Genomic DNA, 12,804 nt, shown 5'->3' with positions numbered 1-12,804 from the left:
ACACAGACGTGTCTGTTCTGAGAGCAGAGGGAGGTGGGCCTGGAGGGGAAAGAGCTCTGCCTCACCCCTGCAGGAGGGCTGCCCAGGGTGTTGGACAGAGAGCAGGGCTGACCTCAGACCATAGGGCCTCTGAGTGGTTTTTAATACAAGAAGAAGAAATCGTATTTGGGATTTAGTAAGTAAATAAATTGGTACTAATGAAGTGTATTAGTTAGAACTTGTGGTATGTTTGTGTAATACTTTTTTTCAAAAAGCCTATTGATACTTTTAAGTCTACATTATAATTTTTATATAATTGCCAAAAGTTTGTTTGTGCTGAGCTCATTTCAAATTAACTTATTTTTAATGATTATTCTTTATATGTAAAATTCAATTTACTAAAATTTTTAACATTTCATCTTTGATATTTAAACATGCCTTCCAACAATGATGATTTTCATCAGTTTGCAAAACTGCCTTTAACAAACCTGTACTTAATTTTTTTAATGTAAAAAACTGGGTCAGAGTTTCATAAATTTGAATTTAGTAACATCTATATTGACAATTATCTTATTAGACAATATAATTTCTGGTCTTTGGAAATACTGGAACACTTGGCCCTGGAGTGGCTTCTGATTTTTTTTAACTTTAATCTTATATTTGGTTTTTGATTATAAATATTACATGTCATTATAGAATTATTAGAAAAGGTAATTTAGGATGTATCTTCCAGACTTCTCCTTCTGCACATGTAAGTGTGTGTGATATGTCATGCAGGTTATGTACTTGCTTTTTTCACTTAGCACATTGTAATATGTTTCCATGAACGTAAGTGTATTTCTACACCCTTGTTGTTAGCATGTTATATTCCATAGTATTGATATGCTCTAAGTTACTGATATAGTCCTCTGCTGAGCTTGTAAGCCATTGCTTACTCAAAGTGCTGTAAGTTGCTGCTTTACTTAAACAACAATGCTGTAGCCATCCTAGCTCAAGATGTCATGTGCATCCTTAGTCATTTCCTGAGGATACAGCCCTAAGAAGAGAATGGCTCAGTCAGGGGTTTTTGCCTTGTCAGGCTTTGGGAAGGCATCGTGGGGTCAGGGCGGTCTTCCTAGCATCCATGCCGGCAGCAGTCCCAGCAACCAGCAGAGTCCCAGCCCGGAGCTGCTTGCCACACATGCCGCCTCTGTGGGCAGCTGCTGGGTGGCTGTGCCACCCGTGGTCTGGAGGCTCTGCAGTTCTGCACCCCAGGCTTGATGAGCTGTCTGGGGCTCTCCCTTTCTGAGTTAACCATCTAGGTTTGAAGTGAATTTCTGAAGCATAGTTCTTTTTTACATACATATAAAAAAAGATCTAGAAACAGAAAAATTGAAGGTCGTAATAAAGGATAGAGAATATGATGAATATATTATCTGATTGATAAGCACCAGGTATCTAGAAGAAAATACTGTTTGGTGGCCAGTGTTTGTGTCATCTATCCCTGTATGTATAGGGGACATTTCCGTGTTTGGTCAGGAATAAATGTTGAGAATGCCTTACGGATAAACTCCTGAACTGATAGATTCTAGCAGCTCATAGAGTGAATAAATACATGTTAGTCCTGCGGGGGCCTTAGCAGTGAGCTGGCTGGACCCCCGTGTCTTTCAGGGGAAGACAGAGTGCCCAGTGGAGTGGAATTAAAGCCGGCTCCCAATTATTATCAAGGATGAAGAAAGTTACCTTTCCAACCTGTTGGGTGAATACATTGCCTTTTCCAAATTCATTGGAAACTCTTGTAATTTTATGTCTTTGATATTTTTACCCCATGGTTACAGTCTTTGATAGTGAAATTGTGTCATACCTGCATGTTAAGCCATACTCTTCTAAGTTTTCATTATTAATTGTTTTTTAACCTGCTGTTGAATTGCTCATGGTCTGTGGGAGAGACAGAGCTATAATGAAAATGTGTACAGTGTGGCTCTTACTGCCATTGTAGTGTGATTACAGCTGGGGTTGTGAGGACAGAGCAGCCGGGGGAGTAGCAGGAGGTTCAGTGAGGATGTGCAGCGGAGCCAGGTTCTGCAGGGCCAGTAGGAGTGCACTGGGTAAAGGGGAGAGCATGAGTTCAGGGGGCCGGGCAGGGAGTAGTAAGGATCAAAGCTAGACAGCCAGGCTGGGCCTGGGTGATGGTCTTCTTCTGCTGACCATACCCAGAGCCCTGCATCGTAGCCTGTCCCTTTCAGAGAACCAAAAGGTTTTAGCGGGGGCAAAGGGAATGAGGCCTGGGAACTGAGTGTGACCTGATGCCCCTCTTTCAGAGAACCCTGGGGGCAGACTCATCATGGGTCCTGGCATAGCACTTGCTGCTCATGTGACACTGAGCCAGTGTGTGATGAAACCTCTCGTCTCATTTCCCACTGCCGGCCTAATGTTTCCGCCAGTTCAAGAAGGAGGAAGGAAGGGAAGAGGGGAAATGGCTTTGCATCCCAGGGAACGGTAGCAACTGCGCCGTGGTGCTGGGCTTAGAGGCTCTTTTCCACATGGTCCATTCTTATCTCTGCAGGTGTGTCGTGCTCTCTGACCCTTTGAAGGACTCTTCTCGAACTCAGGAATCCTGGAATGCCTTCCTGACCAAACTCAGGACATTGCTTCTTATGTCTTTTACCAAAAACTTAGGCAAGTTTGAAGACGACATGCGAACCTTGAGGGAGAAGAGGACTGAGCCAGGGTGGAGCTTCTGTGAATATTTCATGGTTCAGGTACTTGACTAACTGCAGGTCTACACCGTTTCCTTCTCTCCCTCCCTTTCTCGTCCTTTCTTTCTAAATCAGGCAGCATTCTTGTGGTAATTCTTACTGGCACAGGTTTCAATACCAAGAGACAGCTTGTAGCTAACGGATGTCTCAGTCTCTTGGCTTATCAAGCAGAGAATCCGAGATGGTCTCCTGAGTGCTCCAGCTGCTTCAGAGTTTGGCATCTAGCCTTTGATGAGGTGGTCTTGTTCTCAGGGTAGTCTTGGTTTTGTTAGCATTTCGGGCCTTCTGGGTGTGCACCGTGGCAAGGACACAGGCTGAGGAGCAGTGTGCTGCTGACGGCCCTGCGGTAACAGTGCCCACTAGCCTGCGTGGTGCTGGGATCACACTGACATCCTGGGAACATTTATTTTGTTGCATCATCTTGGGTCCCAATAAAAGACAGTCTTAGGCTAGTTTCTTTACTGTAGTTTACAAAGGTATTCGGTTTTGAAAATGGTGTCTGTGATCAGCTTTGTCTTGGGTTTAAGAAGAGCCTTACATGAACAAGGGACACATATGCATCAGTTCAGGGGAGAGGAGAGCTTCCTGAGGCTGCAGAGTGGAAAGAATGGTGCTGTGAGGGCTCCTGTTCCTGTTCACCATATTTGACTGATAAAGCGTGATTTCCATATTTAAATACCTCTTGTGTAAATTACTGAAGAAATAAGGCACATTGAACAATGAAAGACCAGTTCTGATTGGAAACTGATGCTCTTGTTTCTCTGATGCTTACGTCCTGGTGGTATTTGGGTAATTTGATACCTGTAGGGGAGTCTTAATGTCCCTAGTTCCCCATATGACTGAGCTGTTAGAGGCCTTTCAGAAAGCCCTGTCTCCTCACCCTTCAAGCTTATTAAACTTACTTTCTTAGTTACAGACAAGGAAAGGGTGAGTCTAAGTGAATCCAGTGGTTGGAATGGAATCCGAGGTGTTAATGTGAACTGATGGCTGGATGAATGGATGGGTGGGAGGAAGGAAGGGCGTCAGGTGTACTTGGGTATGAGGCTTGGCGCACATACAGAAACCAGCTTGCTCTATCCTCTCCTCTGATGGGGCCTAGAGAAATTGGCCCCTCAGGAGCAGTGAGCACACCCAGTGCCATGATGTTCGTTTCTAGACTTTATTCTCCAGTGAACGGTGCCAGGGCTCCTGGAGAAGTGGTTGGGGCAGGGAAGATGTAAGATGGGCCTGGAATATCTTGTAGAGCCAAAAAATAAGGAAGAGCACAAAAAAAGATGGGGCTCCATCAAAGGAACGTAAGTAAGCACCACCTAAAGGAGCTTCCTACTGGCCAAATGTGGAGCATTTGTGCAATGAAATGAGTGATGAGTTGGATTTGAACACATGGGAGAAAGTTACTATCCATGAGTCTACATAGATGTAAACAAGCAGTTGGTTAACTAAACAGGGGAGAAGCTTTGGCTCTTCCATAGAGAAGAGTTCAGTTAAAAACTGGGTGTCTGGGATGGCAAGGGAAATGCCAAGGACAGGACAGCGGCTGGTTGTGCCTGTGCTGTCAGTGGGCCGTGGAGGGTTTTCTGGACGCCATGTGGGCCTTGTCCTGCTCCATTCTGGCCTCCCCTCTGCATGCATCACAAGTGGGGACTGTTATGGCCATTAAGTTGACTTCTACTTAGCATGGCTTAGGGTCTGTAATGCTGCATGCTTTTTCCCTGTTGTAATCTTTAAGAGAGAGATATTGTTTCAAAAGGTGACTTATGTTTTTGCTTTTTTAAAACCTTTTTTTGGGTACATAGGAAGAGCTTGCCTTTGTGTTTGAGATGCTGCAGCAGTTTGAAGATGCCCTGGTGCAGTATGATGAGCTGGACGCCCTGTTTTCTCAGTATGTTGTCAACTTCGGCGCTGGGGGTGAGTAGCCCAGTTTTGCAGGCAGACTTGTTTCTTAGCGTAGTGGCCCTGCCTTTTAAGTAGTCTGGAAGCTGCCATTATTTACCAGGTGATCAAATCATCTCCGGTTGTTTGTGTCCAAATCGCATCCGATATATTCTCATGTTCTACTTGGAAATGAAATGAGAATCAAGAAATGATCATAAAAATAAAAAAAAAAAAAAGAAGTAGGCATTTTGATTTTAGAAGACTCTGAAGGAATAAAAACGTTTTAAGCTGTTTTTCAGGTATAAAGTCATTTCTACAGCTAAGAGCTGGCTGGTGATTCTGCACCTCCTTGCCAGCATAAGAGTCGGGAGCTTTGACTTCTGTTGAGAGGTCTTTGGAATATTGGGGTGCTCATTGCAGTTTTATACGACACCATTGTAATGTAACAGTGGGTGTTTATCTGTCTTAAACTTTGGAGCAATATCTGAAATTCTTTTCAAAGTACAGACATGCACAGTGAGGCCAGGTACAAAGAAAAAAGCTTACAGTCATCCCCACTGTGTTGTTTTGTATCCATTTTGATAGAAATGGCATCATGTGATATAGACAGTATCTGAAACTTCTTGTTCTTATTAGCAGCCTGTCACAGGCACTGCACAAGCCCACAGGTGAGTCTGCAGAGTGGGTCAGCTGGCGCTCACTCAGTCATCTGTGGGTGTGGATGGCTGTGTCGTCTCTGCCCCTGCCCCACAGCTGGCGCTGTGAGAGCGGCTCTGTTCAGGGCTCTTTCCCAGGGAACCCTTGTCCCAGTGTCTGAAGCAGGAAGTGATTTAAAGGGACCAGAGAGTTTGCTGGAAGACCTGTGGGCAGGTGAGGTGCGGGGACAGCTGGCTTGAGCCCTGGGCACCGTCTTGGTCTGGAAGTGACAATGAGATGCCACTGATGGGCTCCCACTGTAGACCGGCTTTTACGGGGTTCAGTTTTTCCCTCTCCCCTTGCTAATAAGCTCCAGTTACAAACACAGGACCAAAGCCAAGTATTTACAGATGAAGTTTAAAAGTTCAGAAGAGGTGGATTTACATTTCTTACATTTTACATATCTACATTATACATGTCTTTTCAATATCTTAAACATATTTCTCACATTTCATATAATTTCTTTGTTCTTTCAGCTTTAAGGGAAATCTGGGGCAATTTAGAATCCAAAAGTAAACCTGGACTAAGTGTTGCCACTGAAGATAAGACTGTTCATTCTTGTTCATTCTTTTAGTAGGTACTTACTGAGATCCCAGTGTGTAGCAGGCACTGTTGTAAATATAGGAGAGAACATAAGCCCTTCCTCCCTTCCTGGAGCGTACATGAAGGGGAGCAGGCACAGGAGGGCGAATGTGCCTTAGCGGCAGGTGCAGGGCAGGCGTGGCGGCAGGTGCGGCCTGACTTTATTAGCTTGGACGGCAGCGGGGCTCTGGCAGGAGGGGGCATCGGCCCAGAGGTCCGAACAAGATATAGGAGTGAGTGTGGAGAACCTGGGGTGGTCCCAGCGGAGGCACCTGCTGGTGTCAGAACTCCAGGGGTGTGCTGGGCGCCCTGCATGTCCAGTTCTAGTCAGTGCCAGATGCCGTTGGCGGTGCTGCACTTCCCATGTGCAGTAGTGTCCATATGCTGGTGTGGAGTGGCTTCCCGTGGGAATGTGGGATAAAATGCCATGGCACCTCTCTTCTGGAGTGAGAAAAAGAGATTAAAAGCTTTTTTTCATAGAGTAAAATATGGTATTGTAGATTCTTACATAAGATCATATTTGAAGGCAGTAAGTTAAAATGAGGGAGCCTCCTTGGAAAGCTGAGACAAGCAGTTTTCCCTCTGCTGTGCTGCCACATCTCTGCCCGCTGTCCTTCCCTCAAGGAGCGTGACCAGGCTGTCGGCAAGGCTGAGTTAGAGGCAGATGTGAGGTGTGAATAAGTAGGGGGAGGTGTGGAGGTGAGGAAAGACACAGAGACCAGCCTGGCCCCGTAAGGTGAGTGGCTGCTCTGCAGCACGTAGGCAGGCCCACGCCAGCACCCGCCCTCAGAGCTGCCTTCCTGCTGAGTCTCCCTGGTCCTAAGGCCTGCCTGTCTCTCATGGCCTCCCACCTGTTCCTGACCTGGGTGTGGTACAGCTGCGTACCCTGTGGCATTGGGCCTGTTACCTGCTCTTAGTGCCAAATGCTGAGTACTGAGTGGGTGTGCTGGGAGCAGCTACCCATCCCGGAGGTGAGCTGGGGTTGGGGAGTAACTAGTTGTCAAGCAGCCCATTGGCATACGAGGTTCCCATCCTGAGCCAGGTGAAGTGACCTATTGTCTACACCTTTCATGATGTGTGTTTTAGATGGTGCCAACTGGTTGACTTCCTTCTGCCAGCCGGTTAAGAGCTGGGACGGATTGATCCTCCGGAAGCCCATAGATATGGAGAAACGCGGCTTGATCCAGAGGCAGGAGGCTGCCCTCCTGGACCTGCGCAGCTACCTCTTCTCCCGCCAGTGCACGCTGCTCCTCTTCCTGCAGAGGCCTTGGGAGGTGGCCCAGCGCGCCCTGGAGCTGCTGCACGGCTGCGTGCAGGAGCTAAGGCTGCTGGAAGTGAGTCCTCTTCTTCCCCAAACGACCTGTTCCTCATTCAGACAGAAATCTCAGAGCCTCGAAGCCCCGGGCACGGAACTGTCTGTGCTCAGGAGTGTTCTTTTTCTGAACGTCCTTCATATTTAGTATGTTATTTGTATAGTTTACTCTCTACATTGATTAATTGCATGAAAACATAATTTCTGCGCTATGCAGGGTTGAATTCATGTTGGCCCAGAGGAAGACTCTTAGGTCAGTTTCTTAATACAATTTTTTAAGGTAACTTTGGCTTATTCTGTGGGAGTGGGTCTTCACTCATGAAGGTGACTCTCCTGATGGACACCCAGTATCAGGTTTTGTGGGTAGATGCCTGTTTCAGAACTGCCTTTTCACTTTGTGCATGAACATGCAGGTAACAAAGTGAGTGACACCCAGCAAACTGGGCGACATGAATTAGAAGCACCAGGTCAGAGGGAAGGGACATTGTCACTGTGTGTGTGGGAGAGAAACCAGCTGGTGAGGTTTTACACTGTTTATCTGCAGGGATAGACCTGCTGTGAAGGTCAGCCCCGGGCTCCTGCCCTCTGGTACTGCCCACAGACTCGCAGAGCTGTGGTGAGCGGGGGTCTTCAGTGACTGTCCTGTCTGGGGGTTCTCACCTTGTTTGTTTCATTGCATCTTTACCCAGAAAAATGCACACATGCACGTATAGCATGTTACGTGGAATTTCAGAGGATTTGTGGACATCCCACTCCACTCCCCAGTTAAGAACTAAGTGAGTGGTCCAATTCCATTTTACAGATGGGGAGAGGGGGCTTGTAGGAGGTTAGGGGACATACCCAGGAACACAGCCGGTCAGAGCCGGCAGAGCTGTGCTGGTCATGGCCCTTCGAATGGTGCCCCCCATACTAGTGCTCCTGGGGGCGAGTCACAGAGGCTGTAGTGTGTGATGGTGCTAGGCTGGCTAGACCATTGGCAGGGCTGCACCTTCACAGCATACTGACTGGTAGGTATACTGTACAATGCTACATAGCAGGCTCAACTCTTCTTAGGAGATTTAACCATGTTTTTTTTCCCAAAGGAAGAGAAATTGTTTTAGTTAATTTCTAAAGGGGAAATGTCTAGCCTAGCTGAGTCACAAACTCAAGAATTTAAGAGTTTTTATTAAGTTATTTTTCTTGCATTAGACATCTAATCAAGTGAATGAGGAAAAACAACATTTCCCACCTTGAAATGATACTCTTGGCCCCCTCTGAGGACTGGCTTGAGGCGCTCTGCCTTGCTGCCCTGCCTGGCTGTGAGGTGGCAGTTCCTTAATAGGACGGGGAGTCTGGGCACATGTGCTGGGGATTTTTACCTGGTGTGGGGATTTGTCGCCCCGTGGATTGAGGGAAGTGGGATGTGTGTGAGAGTGCACGCAGCTCACGTGGTGCTTTGAGATCGGGGTCCAGGAGGGTTTGGTTGACCAGGAGGTGCTGTGCTGTTGCACAGTCCGGCCCAGCCCGTCAGAAAGATCAAGGTGTGAAGGATTTTCCTCCAGGCCTTTTCCTTGTCTTGCCGAGTTGCCTAGTCATAGCCTGGCTGCCTGCAGAAAGGATGGGGTGAGGCCTGGACCAGGGGAGGCTGCCTTGAGGGGCTGGTGAGGGGCCATTGGCTCTGCAGGGACAGAGCTGGGCCCCTGCAGCCACTCCTCCATCCCTCCTTCTCCAGGCATCCTGGAAGCTGGAAGGTGAGGGCCCAGTGGTGCTGCAGACAGTGGGGAAAGCATGGAAGGTGGGTCTGGGAGGCCAGCCAGGGGTGTTGGTACAGGGCAGGGGTGAGCTGCCTCTCCCTCTGAGGTCACCACACACTGGCGTCTTTGTCCACCCCGGGTTCCCTCCTCATTGCACGTGCCCAGACAGCACAGGTGGACTGCCCAGCCTTCCCCAGCTGTCATAGCTCGGCCACGATGGAAGCAGGTGGACTCAGGAGAGTTCCTACCCTTTGGCTAGAAAGAGAGGTGCGCACGTGCCAGGCGGCGGGCCTGGAGCTCCTGCACGGGCTGTGGCTCAGGGCTGCACGTTGGCTCTGTGCAGTTGGGAGGTTCTCACCCTCTGCTGCCGGCATCCCTAGAGGTTTCTTGAATGCTTTGTGGTGTTCATGCGCCTCACGTCCATTGTGGTCTTTCTTCCTGGGCTCTTTTCTGGATAAAATGGTCCTGGACATCTTTATCTTCTCTGGAGTGGAGGCTTTCCCCACTTTTCACTATGTTTCCTGCATGTCTTTGCACTTTCCCAGTGCTGCTGGGTCCCTCTGGAATCACGCAGACCAAAGCTGAATGTGCGTTCATGGTGAGCCCATACCACTACCCTTTGCCTTCCCAGCCTCTCCTTCCTGACAGTCGGACTTCTCATCCCTACTCCTCCTTACGCCGCACACAGCTGGATGCTGTCTTGGGGCTGTGCTGGCACTTGGCATGCCCATTATGTCAGTGCAGTGATGAGGCGGCAGTGCCTCTTCTATCTGCTGGTGCTCATCAGACCCCTTCGTCCCTGGGCTGAGCCTGCACAGCCCTCCCAGGACCTTTGCCCCATGCGTGACCAGCCCAGGTATGGCACTGTCCCCATGCAGTGCCTCCCTGGTGGCTGCTTTTGCACTGCAAAAGCTTTCCCTCTCTTGTCCCAGCACTTTGATGCAGCCCTGGTCATCAGAAACTCTTCCTAAGGATTGGGTTTAGGAAAGACAGGTGGCCTAGAGCTAGGAGGGGGAGCCAGGCCATCTGCGTTCAGGTCCCACTCATCATCCCTTCCTCCAGGGACCTTGACCCTTTGACTTACCCTTGGACTCCGTTTTCCCATCTGTGAGATGGAGGCAGACCTGTGGCTGCCGTTTGGGTGGCAAGCACCCATGCAGCACGTGTGTACAGGGAGCTCTGCCATGCTTAGAACACCAACAGCCCTTCCTGCAGGTTAGGTCTTAGCACCACCTTCCTCCTTATTAGCATCCTCTTGAACATTGTTTCACCGGACAGACTTCCTGTGAGCTTATCTTTAGTGTTTTCATAAGACCAGAGGTCATGTGATGTTTCAAGACTGGAATGATTCTCTCAACTTCTCATCTAAGATTCTTTCTGTGGTTGGTTTTGGGGGCGGGTGTGAATGTTGCAGTTGGCAGTTAACTTGAAAAGTTCTTTCCTGGAGTTCCTTTTACGGTTTTGTGGAAACATTCAAAATTCCAGAATTACTTATTTTTTCTATACGTTCAAAAACAGCCCTATTGCCCTCTATCTAGGCTAGCTTTCTGGCAGATTGTGCCTCATATTCATGTCAACGGCTAGAGGCCAGTGTGAGCTTTGGACTCTGACACAGGGCTGAGGTGGCTCAGGAAGGTGCCATCCCTAGCAGGGCTGAAGCTGTGGACACAGAGACTAGGGACTCAGCCAGCTCGCATGCCAGACCAGTGTGTGTTTCTTCCAGGGTTAAGCTGGTGGTGATCAGTCCTTTTTAAGCCCAAAACCTAAGTATTGCAACTGGTACATGCATTTGTAATCACGACATTTCTTTAGCAGAAAATGCTGTGTGTTTCAAAGCCCCAACTTCTGTGGAATGCAGCGAAAGCAGTTTTAAGAGGGAAGTATATAGCAATCCAGGCATATTTAAAGAAGGAAGAACTATCCCAAATGAATAACCTAAAGTCACAATTATCAAAATTGGAAAAAGAAGAACAAATGAGTCCTAAAGTCAGCAGAAGGAGGGACATCGTAAATGTGAGAAACAAATTCACTGGTCTAAATTCAAGAAGTGGACACGGAGACAAAGAGGACAGCAGAGCGAGGCTTTAATGATGGTCTTGCAAGATCGGATATCTGGTGGGCAGGCACACCTGGGGAGTTTGGCACCAATAATTTATCTCCTAGTGTGCAAGTCCCTCCCCTGGTTTCTCACTGGCTGAGTACTGCAGGGTTTACATTCTTTCACAGACGTTGCCTAAGCCAGTTATATCTTTCCTTTACATTTGTCTTAATCTTATTGGTAGGTTTAAAAAACTCAAACAGGTATTGCCAGGCCTTTATCAATTTTCCTACCCCCACTCTCAGCCCAAGCAGCTTCTACCACATGGCCCTTTGTTAATACTTTACTGTTAAAATGTTTAAACATCCTAGTGAGAATAAATCACATTTAGGTTTTATACTCTTTCCTAACAATAAAGATCAGAGAAGAAATAAATAAAATTGAGAAGAATAAAACAGTAGGAAAAACCAATGTATCCAAGAGCTGGCTCTTTGAGAAAATAAACAAAATAGATAAGCCTCTAGCCAGACTTATTAAGAGGAAAAGAGAATCAACACACATCAACAGAATCAGAAACAAGAAAGAAAAATCACGATGGACCCCATAGAAATACAAAGAATTATTAAAGAATACTATGAGAATCTATGTGCTGACATGCTGGAAAACCTAGAAGAAATGGACAACTTATTAGAAAAATACAACCTTCCAAGACTGACCAAGGAAGAAACAGAAAATCTAAACAGACCAATTACCAGCAACTAAATTGAAGCAGTAATCAAAAAACTACCCAAGAGCAAAACCCCTGGGCCAGATGGATTTACTGTGGAATTTTATCAGACATACAGAGAAGACATAATACCTGTTCTTCTTAAAGTTTTCCAAAAAGTAGAAGAGGAGGGAATACTCCCAAACTCATTCTATGAAGCCAGCATCACCCTAATACCAAAACCAGGCAAAGACCCCACAAAAAAAGAAAATTACAGAACAACATCCCTGATGAACGTAGATGCAAAAATACTCAATAAAATATTAGCAAACAGAATTCAACAGTATATCAAAAGGATCATACACCATGACAAAGTGGGATTCATCCCAGGGATGCAAGGATGGTACAACATTCGAAAATCCATCAACATCATCCACCACATAAACAAAAAGAAGGACAAAAATCAAATGATCATCTCCATAGATGTTGAAAAAGCATTCAACAAAATCCAGCTTCCATTCATGATAAAAACTCTCAACAAAATGGGTATAGAGGGCAAGTACCTCAACATTATAAAGGCCATATATGATAAACCCACAGCCAACATCATACTGAACAGTGAGAAACTGAAAGCTTTTCCTCTGTGATCGGGAACAAGACAGGGATGCCCACTCTCCCCACTGTTATTCAACATAGTACTGGAGGTCCTAGCCACGGCAATCAGACAAAACAAAGAAATACAAGGAATCCAGATTGGTGAAGAAGAAGTTAAACTGTCACTATTTGAAGATAACATGATATTGTACATAAAAAACCCTAAAGACTCCACTCCAAAACTACTAGAACTAATATCGGAATTCAGCAAAAGTTGCAGGATACATAATTAACACACAGAAATCTGTGGCTTTCCTATACACTAACAATGAACTAATAGAAAGAGAAATCAGGAAAACAATTCCATTCACAATTGCATCAAAAAGAAATACCTATGAATAAATCTAACCAAGGAAGTGAAAACCCTATGCCCTGAAAACTACAAGACACTCTTAAGAGAAATTAAAGAGGACACTAACAAATGGAAACTCATCCCCTGCTCTTGGGAAGAATAGGAAGAATTAATATTGTCAAAATGGCCATCCTGCCCA

General features: G+C 46.5%; 1 protein-coding gene across 5 annotated transcripts in view; it reads left to right on the top strand.

Moving 5' to 3' along the window:
• The window catches only part of TRAPPC10 (trafficking protein particle complex subunit 10), a 132,184-nt gene that overhangs the window by 68,010 nt on the left and 51,370 nt on the right, over window positions 1–12,804 (top strand). For 3 of the 5 annotated variants that reach the window (XM_036994830.2, XM_036994831.2, XM_036994832.2), the window contains exons 5-7: window positions 2,525–2,720; window positions 4,514–4,625; window positions 6,957–7,204. In XM_036994830.2, the coding sequence (XP_036850725.2) occupies window positions 2,525–2,720; window positions 4,514–4,625; window positions 6,957–7,204 (556 nt within the window). Of the gene's footprint in view, window positions 1–1,629; window positions 1,718–2,524; window positions 2,721–4,513; window positions 4,626–6,956; window positions 7,205–12,804 lie in introns of all 5 variants that reach the window. The other 2 variants (XM_036994833.2, XM_073231267.1) reach the window with 2 other exon arrangements.

Source organism: Manis javanica, chromosome 3, assembly GCF_040802235.1.
Source record: "Manis javanica isolate MJ-LG chromosome 3, MJ_LKY, whole genome shotgun sequence".
Classification (NCBI taxonomy): Eukaryota; Metazoa; Chordata; class Mammalia; order Pholidota; family Manidae; genus Manis; species Manis javanica.
The sequence above is the reverse complement of the archived record's forward strand: the minus strand, read 5'-3'. Positions and strand labels throughout refer to the sequence as shown.